This window comes from Anomaloglossus baeobatrachus, chromosome 3 (genome assembly GCF_048569485.1).
Source record: "Anomaloglossus baeobatrachus isolate aAnoBae1 chromosome 3, aAnoBae1.hap1, whole genome shotgun sequence".
Taxonomy (NCBI): domain Eukaryota; kingdom Metazoa; phylum Chordata; class Amphibia; order Anura; family Aromobatidae; genus Anomaloglossus; species Anomaloglossus baeobatrachus.
In genome coordinates, this window is record NC_134355.1 from 630,351,137 (window position 1) to 630,369,415 (window position 18,279).

An 18,279-nucleotide genomic window follows, 5' to 3' on the forward strand; every position below is an offset into this window, starting at 1 on the left:
ATGTCTGTCTCTTTGTGGCTAGTCATGAATTACATGTAGAAACATACAGCGAATAGCAAGTTTTAAGGAAAGTTGTCGGAAATTGTCGGAGGGTTTTTTTTTTTTCAAAAGTGACAATTTGTATCACCTTATCCATCAAATGAGATCACGTTTTCTGAAAATCCAGGGTCTATTAAACTCTCATACAGAACGGAGAAAGCCCAACCGTTTGGCCTTCGGTACAGAAATATTTTATTTTTTTCTTGCATCCTAGTGAGCATATTTTAACATTTTTATATTAATGGTGCTATATAGGCCTTGTTATTTTTACTTAATTTAGGTGCCATTTTATCATCTTTTACAGTTTTTTCTAGCTTTGTAATATTTGTTGTAAACCATCCTCGCAGTAGACACTTAGGCGACTTTCAATTCTGTTTACAGCCTCAGATAACAGGGAATGATCAGGGCCAAAGAAGTTTGATCATGTAATTCTGGCAACAACCCTTTGGACGCTGTAATCAGTAGTGGCCACAGCATCTAAGGTGCTTGACAGAGGGAGAGAGCTCCTTCTGTCAGACAACTGCCACTGAACGTCGTCTGATTTACATATGACTCCTACGCTAAATTTCTCATGACTGGAATATCAGATCTCGATGGGGGAAAAAGCTATCATTTTATTGAGTGACAAGCAACTACACAGTGATACCAATACTTCCAAATGTAAAAATGTGCTGACAGATTACATTTAAATTTGACAAAGTTAAATATTTTTCATGACATCTCTCCTCTAAGTTGGACAAAATAAAAAGCGTTCTATAGCTAGAGATTATCTTTACATCTCTACTGGAGTCCCTTACCTTGTAGTGGCAAGATTTTTACCCCAAACTCCTCCAGGTAACCCAGAGATCGTATCAGGTCAAGCTCTTCCTGAATGGAATCAGGACAGTCTGTAATAAGCTGCAAGCAACTCCTGTAAGGAGGAATAGAAGAAATAATTGGCACCTTGTGGTATAAAATTAAAGAGGTATTCTGATGTTATTTAATTTCTTTAATTAGATAGCATGAAATGAACAAGTTTTCAATTGAATTGCTACTTCTATCTGCGTTTATTCACCTACATTGAGGGCTTTTATCTTACATAGTGTAGAGCTAACTTTTATGGAGCTCAGCCGATAGTGACTATTCAAGAATTCATACGCAGTAGTTACGTTCTAAAAGAAGGGGATTAAAGTGGTGGTTCACCCATATTTTTTATTTTCTAGATCGATATTATATTGAGAAACAATGTTTCTCTCAAATACCTTATGTTGCAATAGTGCCTGTGAGAGGCGCTATTGCGTATCACTGTTCCCCGCTCCGTGACCCCCGGCCTCCGTGACCTCGGGGATCCGGTGTCGTCACGTCAAGTTCCTGACACTGCGGCCGGCCACAGTGTCCGTGAGTGACTGGGTATTGGGCGGTGTTTCACCACTCGTCACAGCCCGTAAGCTCCCTCCTCCCTCACAGCAGAGCGCTGCAGGCAGGAGACACGCTGAGCTGTGACAGGCGGTGAAACACCGCCCACAGCCCAGTGAGTCAGGAAGACTGAGGCCGGCCACAGGGATGTGACGTGTCCGGAACTTAACGTGACGTCACCAGATCCCCGAGATCACGGAGCCCGGGGGTCATGGAGCGGAGAACAGCGGTCTGAAATAGATAAAAATATGGGTGAACCACCCTTTTAACACCAAATATACCAGTCAGTTCTCACCAAACCATTGATTCCTATACAGTAATTGGCTGCTCACCTCTCTCCCCTACTTTGCAGCTCCTGACAAGCTGCTGTTATGAATCTTGTAAATTAACCAGCCCCTTCTATATTTATTTACTCTCCTACCATGAGAGCTTTTATCTTACATAGTCTACAGCTGATCTTTATGGAGCTCAGCCGATCGTGACTATTCGAGAATGTATGTGCAGTAGTTACGTTTTAAAAGAGGAGTTAACGCCAAACATACCAGTCAGCGCTCTCCAGCCCATTGATTCCTATACAGTAATTGGCTGCTCCTCTCTCTGCCCTACTCTGCAACTCCTGACAAGAAGCTGTTCTAAATCTCCAGCCCCTTAGCTTTCAGAGCATAGCTAAGAGATTTTTGATTGTCCAGAGCCCGTTCAATTCTATATACAAATATAATGATTACTGTGTAGGCTCAGAATAAAAGCAATGAATGTGGAACAACAGAACTTGTGCTGAGCTTTATAGTCTTACTAATAGTACCACTCTCCTGCTCACCAAACCTGTCACTGAAATTGGAAAGCCCACCCTGCCAGAAACCAGGAAAAAACTAGAAAAAAGAAGCGCTGATAGGGTATTACCAGATGACAGGAGTAGTATATATAAAAAATATACACTCACCTAATGTGGTTGTGAAGGTCACAACCACTGCCAAGCATAAGATAATGGCATCTGCCGCAGCCCCACGTGGATGAGCATTCAAATAGGAGAAGAGAAGGGGTTAACGCCGCGCATCAGCCAAATGAAGATGTAGAGATGTTGATGAATAAATATATTTTTTATTTCATAGGTCTACGCGTTTCAAGGTTGAAGCCTCTTCCTGCTTTGTTGATGTCCTGGTCCTGAGGAAGAGTTTTCAACCCCGAAACGCGTAGACCTATAAAATAAAGATATTTATTTATCAACATCTCTACATCTTCATTTGGCTGATGCGCGGCGTTAAACCCCTTCTCTTCTCCTGTTTGAATACAGAAACCAGGAAAAAAGGACAATACATATTTCTGATCTCCTCCTATAAGAAAAGAACACTAAAGACTTGTTCATCCTCCATTATTCTTTAACATATACAATTATTTGTCTTAAAGATGGAATTACCTCTGTAAATGCCCCGTGTTACCAATTCTGAGTTATTGGCAGTGGCGTAACTACAGTTTGATGGGCCCCGGTGCAAAGTTCAGACCTGGGCCCCACCTCCACATACACCGACACTTGGGGTACGGGATAATGACACCGACACTCGGGGTACAGGGTAGTGTCGCTGACACTTGGCTCTTAGGCGGGCTTTGCACACTACGACATCGCAGGTGCGATGTCAGTGGGGTCAAATCGAAAGTGACGCACATCCAGCGTCGCAGTCGATATCGTAGTGTGCAAATCCTTTTTGATACGATTAACGAGCGCAAAAGCGTCATTATCGTATCATCGGTGTAGGGTCCGACATTTCCATAATGCCAATGTACAATGTAATTCCTCGTTCCTGCGGCAGCACACATCGCTGTGTGTGAAGCCGCAGGAGCGAGTAACATCTCCTTACCTGCCTCCCGGCTGCAATGTGGAAGGAAGGAGGTGGGCCGGATGTTTACATCCCACTCATCTCCTTCCCTCCGCTGCTATTGGCCGCCTGCTGTGTGACGTCTCTATGACGCTGCACGACCCGCCCCCTTAGGAAGGAGGCGGATCGCCGGCCAGAGCGACGTCGCAGGGCAGGTGAGTGCATGTGAAGCTGCCGTAGCGATAATGTTCGCTACGGCAGCAATCACAAGATATCGCTGCTGCAACGGGGGTGGGTGCTATCGCGCTTGACATCGCAGCATCGGCTTGCGATGTCGCAGCGTGCAAAGTACCCCTTACCCTCAGCACCCAGATTTCACATGATTTGAAATCCCTTTATCAGCACCCAGCTTTCCTAGGTTCTGATATCCATCTTGTCTTCGGCACCCTGCTTCCCCATGCTCTGCCATACATCTTTCCCTCAGCACCCAGCTTTCCCATATCAGAGTATGGGAAAGCTGGGTGCTGAGAGAAGATGTACAGCAGAGCATGGGAAAGCTGGGTGCTGAGGGAAAGAGCCTTTTTCCCTCAGCACAAAACGTTCCCGTCTCCTGATTGTATCTTTGTCCCCCCTTGTATATAGTTCTCCAAATACAATAATGGCCCCAACATTGCCTTCCAAATAGTATAAAGGGTCCCACATAACCCTTCATATATTAGAATACACTTCCATAGTTCTCCATGCATTATAATTCACCCCATAGTACTAAATATATAATACTGCTCCACATAGTCCTCCATATATTATACTGCACCACATAGTCCTCCATATATTATAATGCACCCCCATAATCCTCCATGTATAAAGTAGCCCTTCAATTATCATCATGAATTTCTCATAGTTCTCCATGTATTATAATTCACCCCATAGTTCTCCATATATTATACTGCACCACACAGTCCTCCATATATTATAATGCTCCCCCATAGTCCTCCATGTATAAAGTAGCCCTCATAGCCCTCCAATTACTATAATGAATTTCTCAGTTTTCCATATATTATAATTCACCACATAGTCCCCAATGTTTTATAATGCACCCCCATAGTCCATGTGTAAGGTAGCCTCCAAAGTCCTCCATATATAATAATGTAGCCCCCATAGTCCTATATGTATTATAACGCAACCCCAAAAAACTTCATATTGTATTATGCAGCCCCATACTCCTCCATGTATAATGTACCCCTATATTCCATGTATAAGGTGTCCTTCGTTTTGTATTATGCAGCCCCCCCAGACCTCCATATATAATAATGCAGCCAGCCTCCCCAGTCCTCCATGTATAATGTAGCAGCCAGCCTTTCCAGGCCTCCATGTATAACAATGCACCCAGCCTCCCCAGGCCTCCATGTATAATATAGCAGCCAGCCTCTCCAGACCTCCATCTATAATAATGCAGCCAGCCTCCCCAGTCCTCCTTGTATAATAATACAGCCAGCCTCCCCAGGCATCCATGTATAAAATAGCAGCCAGCCTCTCCAGGCCTCCATGTATAATATAGCAGCCAGCCTCTCCAGGCCTCCATGTATAATATAGCAGCCAGCCTCTCCAGGCCTCCATGTATAATATAGCAGCCAGTCTCCCCAGGCCTCCATGTATAATGCAGCCTCTCCAGCCCTCCATTTATAATATAGCAGCCATCCTCTCCAGGCCACCATGTGCAATATAGCAGCCAGCCTCCCCAGGCCTCCATGTTTAATATAGCAGCCAGCCTATCCAGGCCTCCATGTATAATATAGCAGCCAGCCTCTCCAGGCCTCCATGTATAATATAGCAGTCAGCCTCCCCAGGCCTCCATGTATAATACAGCCAGCCTCTCCAGGCCTCCATGTATAATATAGCAGCCAGCCTCTCCAGACCTCCATCTATAATAATGCAGCCAGCCTCCCCAGTCCTCCATGTATAATATAGCAGCCAGCCTCCCCAGACCTCCTTGTATAATATAGCAGCCAACCTCCCCAGGCCTCCATGTATAATATAGCAGCCAGCCTCCCCTGGCCTCCATGTATAATAAAGCCAGCCTCTCCAGGCCTCCATGTATAATAATGCAGCCTCCCCAGACCTCCATGTATAATGGAGCCTCTCCAGGCCTTCATGTATAATAATGCAGCCTCCCCAGACCTCCATGTATAATAATGCAGCCTCTGCAGGCCTCCATGTATAATAAGGCAGCCTCCCCAGACCTCCATGTATAATGCAGCCTCCCCAAGCCTCTGGCCACCGTGTACTCACTAATTTATATTAAAAAACAAACAACCAAGTACTCACCCTCTCTCTTCCTTCCACCGCTGCTCGTCCTCCCCTCTCCTCGTTCTCCCGATGCTGCGGTCGGTGTCCTCCCGTCCTGCATTCTGTGCACTCAGCACAGCAGTTGCATGGGAGTGACGTCACTGCGCAGGCAAAGGGGAAGAATGATGATGCAAAGCGCGACAACTGTCGCGCTATGCTTCATCATTACTGTGCGCGATGACAGTGGAGCCGCCGTAGCCGCTGACACCAGGCAGGGGGCCCCGGTGTCAGCGGCGGCACCGGGTCATATAGCGGCAGTGTGGTCTGTGACAGATCAGCGCAGCTCCTCTCTCTTTGAAAGGAGATGACTGGTGATCTGCCTGGCGGCCGCCAGGCTCCTGACCTCCCGGGCTCGGTCGCGATGGTGAACGCTGCTACCGCGGTAGTTACGCCCCTGGTTATTGGCTATACTGTAGCTGCATTCCCAATTCTGTAGACTGGTTCAATATGTATACACAGCTTGCTTTGGTGATTTTATTGTTGGAAAATATTGCCTTTACGACACAAAAGTCCCTATATGGTTATCAGATGTATAAAAAAATAAATAAGTAAAAAAAAATGTATAAAAAGACATTAAATTTGTTATGCATTCCCGCATCAAATCCAAATAATATTGAAATCTCATGAATTTTATTTGAGATATTAACAGGTTTTGAAGAATGTTTGCTAAATTTTGTATTTAAAAAATAAATAAATATATAAAAAATAAAATAAAAACAAAATAAAAAATACCTGCAAAGAGAATGTTACATATTTCTGCAAATTCTGCATGGACAAAATAGGGATTATCCCCAATTATGAATAAGAAACTATTTACAAATCGCCTATAAACCTGAATCAGCCTTGAATTTTATTGTGGAATTCTACAATATGGAAATCTGACGTGTATGAACAGATCCATGTAACATCCAAACTTTACTGTTAGAAAAACTATTGTTGACAGCTTCCAAAAATAATATCAGAAAAAGTAAAATGTATCTCTGGAGTAGTATACATAATGCAAAAATATACGGTATATATACTTTAAAATAGCATTTAAGAGGTCGCAGTGCTCAAAATACAATTGATCAATAAGTTAGCCCCTATCCCATCGAAGGGGAAGAAGTAAAGAACTTCTTGGTACAACTTCATTAAATACATTAAAAACTTTAAAAAAAACAAAACTTTAAATGATTCTCATAAAAAGTTGACTTGTGTGGCTGAGCTGCAATACCAGACACAGCCTTTAAGCAAGAGTGGCGCTGTTTATAGACAAAAATAGTCATGTCTTCCGGCCCCTTTAATAATGCATGAAATGTCTACTTTGGAGTAGATTTCTACTCAAACAACCAAACATTAGAGCCACAGGGGTCACACATTTATTGTTAGCCAGCAGAGCTCAGAGGAGGGGACGGGGAATTTATGTACAAGTAAAATAACATGTCCTGCTGTTTACACCGGGTCGGAGGTTTTATGTGCAATTATGAGCCTAATTACAGCACAGTGACATCTTTATGTAGCCAGGGACGCTTTCCCTTGCAAAACATTACGTCAAAGGACATTTAGTATCTGTAAGGTCATCGCTGCCCGCACCGCCATACTCACTACACCGGTGGTGAGTGGCCTGCAGAGGTGCCATCATTTGTTGTCCTCTATTTCTGGCATGTGAGTATTATAAATATTAATCTTCATTCCACATAATCATACTGAACATTGCAAATAAATATTCTTAAAAATGTCTGCCTGATGTGTATACAGCTCCCACGTAGTGTTGAGCGAGTAGTTAGCGAGTACTGTCCGCTACTCGCATATTCATTCCGAGTACTAGGCGCAATGTAAGGACCCTTTCACACTGCGTTTTTACGTACGTTCAGTGGTCACATCGGGGCATCCGTCCGAACCTCAACCCCTCCCCTCAAAACGGATTTCAGACGTATGTGCCGATGGGGCCATTGACTATAATGCAGCAGACTCCATTAGCGTGTGCTCTGTCTTGCACCACTTTTGCACATATACGTGTTCTGCAGGCGGACACCAAAACGTAGTCTACTATATCCGGGTGTCCGCCTGCAGAACACGTATATGTGCAAAACTGGTGCAAGACAGAGCACACGCTGACAGAGTTTGCTCCATTATATCCATTATAGTCAATGGCCCCGTCGGCGCATGCGTCCGAAACCCGTTTTGCAGGGGGGGCAGGTTCGGACGGATGCCCCGACGGGACCACTGAACGTAAGTAAAAACGCAGTGTGAAAGGGGCCTATGTCAATGTGAAATACTCGCTAAGTAGTGAGAAAATCGTACTTTTCGTACGAATAGCGAATAGTACAGCTTTCGGGTTACACGCTACTTAACGAGTATTTCCCATTGACTTACACTGCGCCCGCTAATTGTAACGAATATGCGAATAGCGGACAGTACTCACTAACAGCATAGCGAGTACGAATAGTTAACTACTCACTCAACACTACTCCCATGCAAGCGAATGCGATTCCACATTACAGAGTAATATAAAGTATTTTTTTACCAAATAATAAGCAAGCTTGCAGGTCCAGTTCCCAGCTGTCAGACACTGCCGGAGACCCCTGGGAGAAGACAGAAGCAATTAATTACTGCTTCTGCCTTTTCCTTTGCTGGCCACATAGTGCAAAATAAGCACTATGCAGCAAACATAAGTATTGGCGCACTCTATGATTCTCTAGGACCTAGAGATAACAATCCGATGGCATCTGCCTGGCATAGCAGAGCTGGTGTGTCCCCTAGCAGGCACATCAGAAGGCTGATTTCCCCTGTGATTGGGGGTCTTATGGATGCCCCAGTTACAGTGAAATTAAGAGCAACAAGTAACTAGTGATGAGCGAGCATGCTTGTCACTACTCGGTACTCGCACGAGTATCGCTGTACTCGGGCTGCTCGGCGGGGACCGAGTAATCTCGCGATACTCGTGCTGTACTCGTGGTCTTCATTTCTGCATGTTGGCGCTCTTTTGAGAGCCAGCCCTCATGCAGGGATTGGCTGGCAGACCACTGCAATGCCACAGCCCTGTTAGTTGTGGAATTGCAGTGATTGGCCGGCCTGCACAGCGTGACCGAGCCTTTATATCGGCCGGCGCGCTGTGCTCTGCTCACAGCTATTCAGACAGTCAGTGTAGGGAGAGTGTCGCTGATTCAGGGAAAGCTTTGCGGCCCTTTATAGCTTTTTCAGTTGCAGGGCTGCAAACAGTGTGACCAAAAGTCCTTCTCAGGACTATTCTAGTTGTATACAGGCAGGCAGGGTATAGCCAGGTCGGAGTACAGTAGCAGAGTCCTTCTCAGGACTATTGTTGCTATATACAGGCAGGGTATAGCCAGGTCTGAATACAGGCTAGTGACCAAAAGAGTCCTTGTCAGGACTATTGTACCAGTATACAGGCAGGCAGGCAGGCAGGGTAGTGGTGACCGTATACCAGCCTTCATCATATCTGGGGCTGGTGTACACAGTGTAAAACAGTCCAGATAGTGTCTGACTTGTCTGTAATTGTCGCTCCCCAAAAAAACCTGTTAGGTTATTATTGCGTCCGTGCTTGGTTTTTAAAACCGCACGTGTGTGCCTGTTGGTGGCAGCGTACAGGTGCACTTGTGTGCAATTTCCACACACTTTGATATAACGCACAAGTAGTGAATATACACGTCAGCAGTGCACAGCATTGCAAAATGCGCAAGGGCATTGGCAAGGAACAAGGAAGTGGACGTGATGGTGGTGCAGGCAGAGGCCGAGGTCGTGGGCAAGCTCTAATTTCGCCACAACAAAGGGCCACATCTAGTCGCTCGCACGTCCTGTCCCAAATTCTTGGGGACCGCAGCAGTACACCGCTCTTGAACCAAGACCAGTGTCAACAGGTTGTTAGTTGGATAGCAGATAATGCTTCCAGTCAGATTGGCACCACCACAAACACTCTGTCTTCCACACGGTCAAGTGTCAGTAGCCGTGATACTGCACCGCACATTTCTGAACCTGATCCTCCTTCCTACCACCAGGCTGAGTACACGTCCTCCTCGGACATTAATGATCCCACACTTGGACACTCGGAAGAGCTGTTCACGTTTCCATTCACACATTCTGGCCTCTCGCCAGCTCATATTGAAGTGGGTCATGAGGAGATCGTCTGTACAGATGGCCAAATATTTGAGCAGCCACGTTCTCACGAAGTTGGCAACGTGTCTCAACAAGTGGTGGACGATGATGAGACACAATTGTCAGCAAGTCAGGAGGAGGAGCAGGGTGCGGAAGAGGAAGACGACGTGGTGGATGATCCAGTAACTGACCCAACCTGGCAGGAGGATATGCAGAGCGAGGACAGCAGTGCACAGGGGGAGGGAGGCGTAGCATCACAACAGGCAGTAAGAAGCAGGGTGGTGGCCCCAGGCAGAAGTCAGGCAACCGTTCCCCGGAACAACACGACGACACAAGGTGCCTGTACAAATGTTAGGTCTTCCCGAGTCTGGCAGTTTTTTAAGTTGGATCCAGATGATTCAAAAAAGGCCATTTGCAACACCTGCCGTGCCAGCATCAGCAGGGGTACCAAAACTAGCAGCCTGACCACCACCAGCATGATCAGGCACATGTCAGCCAAGCACCCGACTTTGTGGGAAGTACAACAGAGTCGAGGAGCAGTGCTTGCTGATGTCACTGCTACGTCTTCGCTGGTTGTGCATGCGAGCCAATCCTCTGTCCATGCTGCCTGCGAACAAGCCTCCTCCACTCCTGCACCTGCAGTTGCCTACGCAGAAAGAACACCATCATCAAGCACGTCCTTGTCCCAGCGCAGCGTTCAGTTATCCATTCAGCAAACCTTTGAACGCAGGCGCAAATACACTGCCAACACCCCACATGCCACAGTTCTAAATGCTAACATTTCGCGACTGCTTGCGCTGGAAATGTTGCCTTTTAGGCTGGTGGAGACTGAAGCATTCCGTGACCTGATGGCGGAAGCTGTCCCACGTTACTCGGTCCCCAGCCGCCACTATTTCTCCCGGTGTGCCGTCCCCGCGTTGCATAACCACGTGTCACAAAACATCACACGTGCCCTGAACAACGCTGTTTCACCCAAGGTCCACCTAACCACAGACACGTGGACAAGTGCTTGTGGGCAAGGCCGCTACATCTCGTTGACGGCACACTGGGTTAATATTGTGGAAGCTGGGACCCAGTCTGAGCGAGGGACGGAACACGTCCTTCCCACACCAAGGTTTGCAGGCCCTACCTCAGTCAGTGTTTCACCCACACTCTACAGCTCCGGAATGTCATGCTCTTCAGCCTCCTCCTCCTCCTGCGCATCCTCATCCACTGTGCCCTCCCCACCAGTCACAAGCTGGAAGCACTGCAGCACTGCCTCGGCGAAGCGGCAACAGGCTGTGCTGAAGCTAATCTGCATAGGTGACAAACCCCACAATGCAGAAGAGCTGTGGACAGCTCTGAAACAGCAGGCAGATCACTGGCTCACACCTCTGAACCTAAAGCCAGGAAAGGTCGTGTGTGACAATGGCCGGAACCTGGTGGCGGCTTTGAGGCGAGGCCAGCTGACACATGTTCCATGCGTGGCCCATGTGCTCAACCTCGTGGTTCAGCGGTTTATAAAGTCATACCCAGAGCTGTCTGATCTACTGGTAAAAGTTCGCCGCCTGTCTGCACATTTTCGAAAGTCACCTACTGCTTCAGCCGGCCTTGCCGGCTTTCAGCGCCGTTTGCATCTTCCGGCTCACAGACTGGTGTGTGATGTCCCCACGCGTTGGAATTCAACTCTGCACATGTTGGTCAGGATATGTGAGCAGAAGAGGGCAGTTGTTGAGTACCTGCATCACCTAAGCCGTCGGGAAATGGGTCAAACTCCACACATAACACCTGAGGAGTGGAGATGGATGTCAGACCTATGTACCATCCTCCAAAACTTTGAGGACTCCACCAAGATGGTGAGTGGTGATGACGCCATTATTAGCGTCACCATACCGCTACTCTGCCTTCTAAAACGGTCTCTGCTGAAAAACAAACATGATGCATTGCAGGCGGAGCGCGATGAGTTGCAGCAAGAAACAGTAGTGGGTGTGGGTGATAACACACAGCCCAGCCTCGTCTCATCACAACGTGCAGTGGAGGACTATGACGAGGAGGAGGATGAAGACATGGAGCAACTCTCCGGCCAAATTGAGGATATGACATGCACACCAGTCATATCCTCGGTTCAGCGTGGCTGGCCAGAGGACAGGGTAGATGAGGAGGAGGAGGAGGAGGAGGACAGCATGTTCAGTCATCTTGTTGGTCAGGCTACTGAAGTCCTGGCTGTTAAGAGTCTGGCGCACATGGCTGACTTTATGGTAAGCTGCCTGTCTCGTGACCCTCGCGTTAAGAACATCTTGGCCGACAATCATTACTGGTTGGTAACACTGTTAGACCCACGCTACAAGGAGAACTTTTTGTCTCTTATTCCCGTGGAGGAGAGGTCAACCAAAATGCAGCAGTTTCGGAAGGCCATACTCACGGAAGTAGGCAAAGCATTCCCCTCACAAAACGCTAGCGGCATAGGTCATGAATCAGTGGACAACCGAGGCGTACAGCCGAGAGAGGCACAAGTCCAATCCGCCAGAGGTAGGGGAACAGTCTTTAAGATGTGGGACAGTTTTCTCAGCCCCTCACGTACCACAGCCCCTGAGGTGCGGGGTAGTGCCACAAGAAATCCTAAGTTTGCCCAGATGCTGAAGGAGTACCTTGCAGATCGAACAACAGTACTCCGACATTCCTCTGTGCCTTACAATTATTGGGTATCCAAGCTGGACACGTGGCATGAATTGGCTCTCTACGCCTTGGAAGTCCTGGCCTGCCCTGCTGCTAGCGTTTTGTCAGAGCGTGTTTTTAGTGCCGCAGGTGGAATCATTACAGATAAACGCACCCGCCTGTCAACTGAAAATGCTGACAGGCTGACTCTGATCAAGATGAACAAGGGTTGGATTGGGCCAGACTTCACCACACCACCAGCAAATGAGAGCGTAATTTAAAGTTTGCCATGTACCTCCACTCACCCATGGGTACACACTTCTGGACTTTGGATAATCGCTGGACTCCTCCTCCTTCTCCTCATGCGCCACCATGATGATGATCGTTACAAATTGCAATACTTAGGCCTTTGTTTCAGGTATACCCCCAGTGGTAAATTTTTTCGCCCATTCTTTGCAGAATGGACATTACAACGACAGGAGACCCGCTCCTTTGCAATGGGAACAATGTTTTGAGGCCCTCATGCACGTCTCTACCCAGGGACAACGTGGAGCCTCCCAATTTTTGGCTGCCCTGCCTAAGGGCTATACTATAATACACCCACTTCCTTAAAATGGAAACTTAAGGTTTTGAGGCCCTCATGCACGTCTCTACCCAGGGACAACGTGGAGCCTCCCAATTTTTGGCTGCCCTGCCTAAGGGCTATACTATAATACACCCACTTCCTTAAAATGGACACTTAAGGTTTTGAGGCCCTCATGCACGTCTCTACCCAGGGACAATGTGGAGCCTCCCAATTTTTGGCTGCCCTGCCTAAGGGCTATACTACAATAGACCCACTTCCTTCCAATGGGCACTTCAGGTTTACAGGCCATCATGCACGTCTCTATCCAGGGACAATGTGGAGCCTCCCAATTTTTGGCTGCCCTGGCAAAGGGCTATACTGAAATAGACCCACTTCCTTACAATGGGCACTTCAGGTTTAAAGGCCATCATGCACGTCTCTATCCAGGGACAATGTGGAGCCTCCCAATTTTTGGCTGCCCTGGCAAAGGGCTATACTGAAATAGACCCACTTCCTTACAATGGGCACTTCAGGTTTAAAGGCCATCATGCACGTCTCTATCCAGGGACAATGTGGAGCCTCCCAATTTTTGGCTGCCCTGGCAAAGGGCTATACTGAAATAGACCCACTTCCTTACAATGGGCACTTCAGGTTTACAGGCCATCATGCACGTCTCTATCCAGGGACAATGTGGAGCCTCCCAATTTTTGGCTGCCCTGGCAAAGGGCTATACTGAAATAGACCCACTTCCTTACAATGGGCACTTCAGGTTTAAAGGCCATCATGCACGTCTCTATCCAGGGACAATGTGGAGCCTACCAATTTTTGGCTGCCCTGGCAAAGGGCTATACTGAAATAGACCCACTTCCTTACAATGGGCACTTCAGGTTTACAGGCCATCATGCACGTCTCTATCCAGGGACAATGTGGAGCCTCCCAATTTTTGGCTGCCCTGGCAAAGGGCTATACTGAAATAGACCCACTTCCTTACAATGGGCACTTCAGGTTTAAAGACCATCATGCACGTCTCTATCCAGGGACAATGTGGAGCCTCCCAATTTTTGGCTGCCCTGGCAAAGGGCTATACTGAAATAGACCCACTTCCTTACAATGGGCACTTCAGGTTTAAAGGCCCTCATGCACGTCTCTACCCAGGGACAACGTGGAGCCTCCCAATTTTTGGCTGCCCTGCTTAAGGGCTATACTACAATAGACCCACTTCCTTCCAATGGGCACTTCAGGTTTACAGGCCCTCATGCACGTCTGTATGCAGGGGCATTGGTGAACCTCACAATTTTGGACTGCCCTGGCAAAGGAAAATACTACAAAGACTCACTTCCTCAAAATGGGCACATTAGACTCAAGAGGCCTTCATGTACGTCTCTTCTCAGGGACATCGGAGTGCCACACAATGTTTTCACGTAAAATCTTTCATGTATTAATCTCAAAAAGTAACATACACCAGCTCTATCTCACTATTGGGTATGTGCCCTTAACATTTCCGCCATGAAAAATCATTTTGGGGTCATTTTGGAAGGTTTTCTGGTGAGTCCGTAAAAATGGCGTAAAACGCGGACAAAATTGTTCACAGCTGTGACTTTTCAGTGATAAATGCTTCAAGGGGTCTTCCCCATGCTGTTGCCATGTCATTTGAGCACTCTTCTGAGACTTTTGTGACATTTTTAGGGTTTCTCCATGCTGCCGGGGGGTCATTTCACAAAAATACTCGGGTCTCCCATAGGATAACATTGGGCTCGTTGCTCGGCCCGAGTACACGAGTATCTTGGGAGGCTCGGCCCGAGCTTCGAGCACCCGAGCTTTTTAGTACTCGCTCATCACTACAAGTAACATATCCTATGTTCTCTTGGGTTAGTAAGGTGGGTAAGACATTTCCCAACTCTGTAAAATACTTTAAGAGGTTGTCCGGTAAAAATCCACAAGTTTGGAGTCACTCTATGCGACTGCAGACTTGTAAATCCTCACATCGCACACACTGTGTGCTGTGAGAATTCGCCTGTAATGCAGAGACCAGCAAAGAAGTGGACACGAGGATGTGCAATAAGCATACCCCTGGCCAGAATCCGACTACAGGGGCACACGCTTGCTCAATGTAAATGAGCGCCCATCAAGTCAGATTCTAACCGGCAGTCTGTTTCTCACATACTCATGGCCATGTGACCATCATTCCCCGCACAGACACCGGCAAATCCTCACAGCTCACAGTGCGTGAGACGTGAAGATTTACAAGTCTGCAGTCACATAAATGGACAGAGTGACTGCGGAGGACTTGTGGATTTAGACCAGAAAACCCCTTTAACGTAACAAACTGCAGGTACTCACCTTCCCTGGATCCAGCGCCAGTTCCCCGCTGCTGTTCAAGGGCCACCATTTTGGCGGCAGTGGTGACATAACGTCTCAGTATCGTCCAGCCAGTTACTCAGCTCAGTGGCTCATACACTGAGCCGCGTGGCTGTACCAAGGTAGATGGCAAGCAACACTCAGCTCAGTGACTGGCTAGAGCGGTAACGTACGCTGTTGACGTGATATCACCACTGTAGCCAAATTAGTGAGAATGGGAGCACCGCCAGGGGGCCATGGCTAAAGTCCTGCAATGCCCTGAACAATAGGTAAGTGACAGTGATCAGTAGGACTATACATTTCTAATTGGAGGTATTTGTTACTATTATTATTACTACACCTACTACATATTGGGATAGGATGTTAGAGATGGGAATACCCCTTTAAATCACCTTCTTTGCTAGAGTGAATTCCGCAGTTCTCCTGAATCTGGCACTGTTCTTCTCCTGCTCCTGGCCTCCTCTTCCTTGTATGTAAACCTAGTCTTTTTAGCTATGGGGTGTAGTCCTCATGAAGACTGTGCTAGACCAGAGATGAGGAGCACGCCCATTTGGCTAAGACAACTAGACTTGAATACAGGGAAGATAGCCAAATCTCAGGAATAGAGAGGCACAGGAATGAGAAACCACTCCAAATTCAGAAAAAACAGCAACATCTATACCAGGTCCTCTTCTAACCCCATACAGACACTGTAAATGGCTGCCACTAATGGGCAAGTTATCTTTAAAAACAGTTGTATATTAGATCCGTATAATCTAAACAGAACATTAAATCATCACAATGGACAATCGTAGATCGTATCTGTTGATCCAAGGTGTCTAATAAACCTCCAAAGGTGTTCTGTACTACCTGGTACCGAGATATTAGCAGCATTTTGCAAGGGAGCTCATGGTAGACTGAAAGCTCTAAAGGCTTTCATGGTCAGGCTTTGCACATGCCACCATGTTAAGCAGCTTTTAAGAGAATCCTACAACCTACAATAGCCCTCAGTCCAGTAGACCACTGCGCAACCAGCTCTGTCCTCACCTATTGTACCATCACCCATTCCTGTAGACTGTGAGCCCTCGCGGGCAGGGTGCTCTCTCCTCCTATACCAGTCTGTTATGTACTGTTAATGATTGTTGTACGTATAACCTCTCTCACTTGTAAAGCGCCATGGAATAAATGGCGCTATAATAATAAATAATAATAATAATAATAACAACCCTGGTTTTAATTCTTTAGAACCTCTATAGGGATCTGGACAAATGCAAGGTCCCCTTGAAAAAGTCCATAAAGTAGCTAGTAGCCAGTTGAGCAAGGTGGCAAAACAAAGGTGGTCAAGCCGGGTTGAAACCAAAAGGTACATGTCTGAGGCAAGATCAAGAAATAGTTAGAAAGTCAAAACACAAGTCGAGGTCAGGAACTAAAAAACAGAAAATACTAGGACCAGGCAAGCAATAGGTCAAGGTAGGTTTCAGACTAACTGGTGGCTGGAAATAGTCATTGGGTAATTCAACAGGGTGTGGCTTGCCCAAAGTCAAGCAACAGACCAGGATATCTACAAACTATAACTGGCAGCTAGAAGTAGTTATTGGGGAATTCAAAAGGGTGTGGCTCACCCAAAGTGAAGCAAAAGACCAGAGTAGCTACAAACTATAACTGGCAGCTAGAAGTAGTCGCTGGGGAATCAAACAGGATGTAGCTCGCCTAAAGTCAAGCAACAGACCAGGGTAGCTACTAACTATAACTGGCAACTGGTAGTAGTCACTGGGGAATCCAACAGGGTGTAGCTCGCCCAAAGTGAAAGACCAGAGAAGCTACAAACTATAACTGGCAGCTAGCAGTAGTTATTGGGGAATTCAAAAGGGTGTGGCTCACCCAAAGTGAAGCAAAAGACCAGAGTAGCTACAAACTATAACTGGCAGCTAGAAGTAGTCGCTGGGGAATCCAACAGGATGTAGCTCACCTAAAGTCAAGCAACAGACCAGGGTAGCTACTAACTATAACTGGCAACTGGTAGTAGTCACTGGGGAATCCAACAGGGTGTAGCTCGCCCAAAGTGAAAGACCAGAGAAGCTACAAACTATAACTGGCAGCTAGCAGTAGTTATTGGGGAATTCAAAAGGGTGTGGCTCACCCAAAGTGAAGCAAAAGACCAGAGTAGCTACAAACTATAACTGGCAGCTAGAAGTAGTCGCTGGGGAATCCAACAGGATGTAGCTCACCTAAAGTCAAGCAACAGACTAGGGTAGCTACTAACTATAACTGGCAACTGGTAGTAGTCACTGGGGAATCCAACAGGGTGTTGCTCGCCCAAAGTGAAAGAACAGACCAGAGTAGCTACAAACTATAACTGGCAGCTAGCAGCAGTTGTTGGGGAACTAAACAGGGTGTGGCTTTCCCAAAGCCAAACAACAGACATGGGTAGCTACAAACTATAGCTAACAGCTAGTACTAGTTGTTGAGGAATTCAACAGGGTGTGGCTTGCCAAAAGTCAAGCAACAGACCAGGGTAGCTACAAACTATAGCTGGCAGCTAGTAGTAGTTGTTAAAGGGAACCTGTCAGAAATTTAGCTTGAAAGCTAAATGTTTCCCCCTCTGCAGCTCCTGGGCTGCATTCTAGCAAGGTTCCTGTACTTTTTGTGGCCCCTTTTAAACCAAATTAAATACTTTATAAACTTGTACCTTTTGCTATGTAAATTTTGTAAATTGTCCATGGGGGCGGGCTCTCTGCTGACCGTTGCTGTTCTTCCAGCACATTGACGCCATCCCCCCACGCTCCATTTCATTCATCAGGGCGCCGCCCACTGCGCCCGAGGTTCCGCCCACGCCAGTATCGCTGGTGACGTGTGCCACAAGCACGAGATTATGGGCGGCGCTGTGATTGCATCGCAAGTGCCTGCCCATAAGCTCGTGGACGCGCTTTCCCCCACTGCCTCCAGCGTTCTGCGCAAGCACTCGCCAGCCAAATAACCCGACGTCACCTCCTTCCCATCTTACCCTGCAGCAGGGCAAAATGGGAAAGAGGTGACGTCGGGTCATCTGTCCAGCAAGCG

At 47.1% G+C, this 18,279-nt stretch overlaps 1 protein-coding gene across 1 annotated transcript in view; it reads right to left on the bottom strand.

Moving 5' to 3' along the window:
• Positions 1-18,279, bottom strand: part of NBAS (NBAS subunit of NRZ tethering complex) — a 1,027,824-nt gene that overhangs the window by 551,916 nt on the left and 457,629 nt on the right. Inside the window, 1 exon segment of the mRNA XM_075341124.1 lies at positions 837-949. Within this exon segment, the coding sequence (XP_075197239.1) occupies positions 837-949 (113 nt within the window).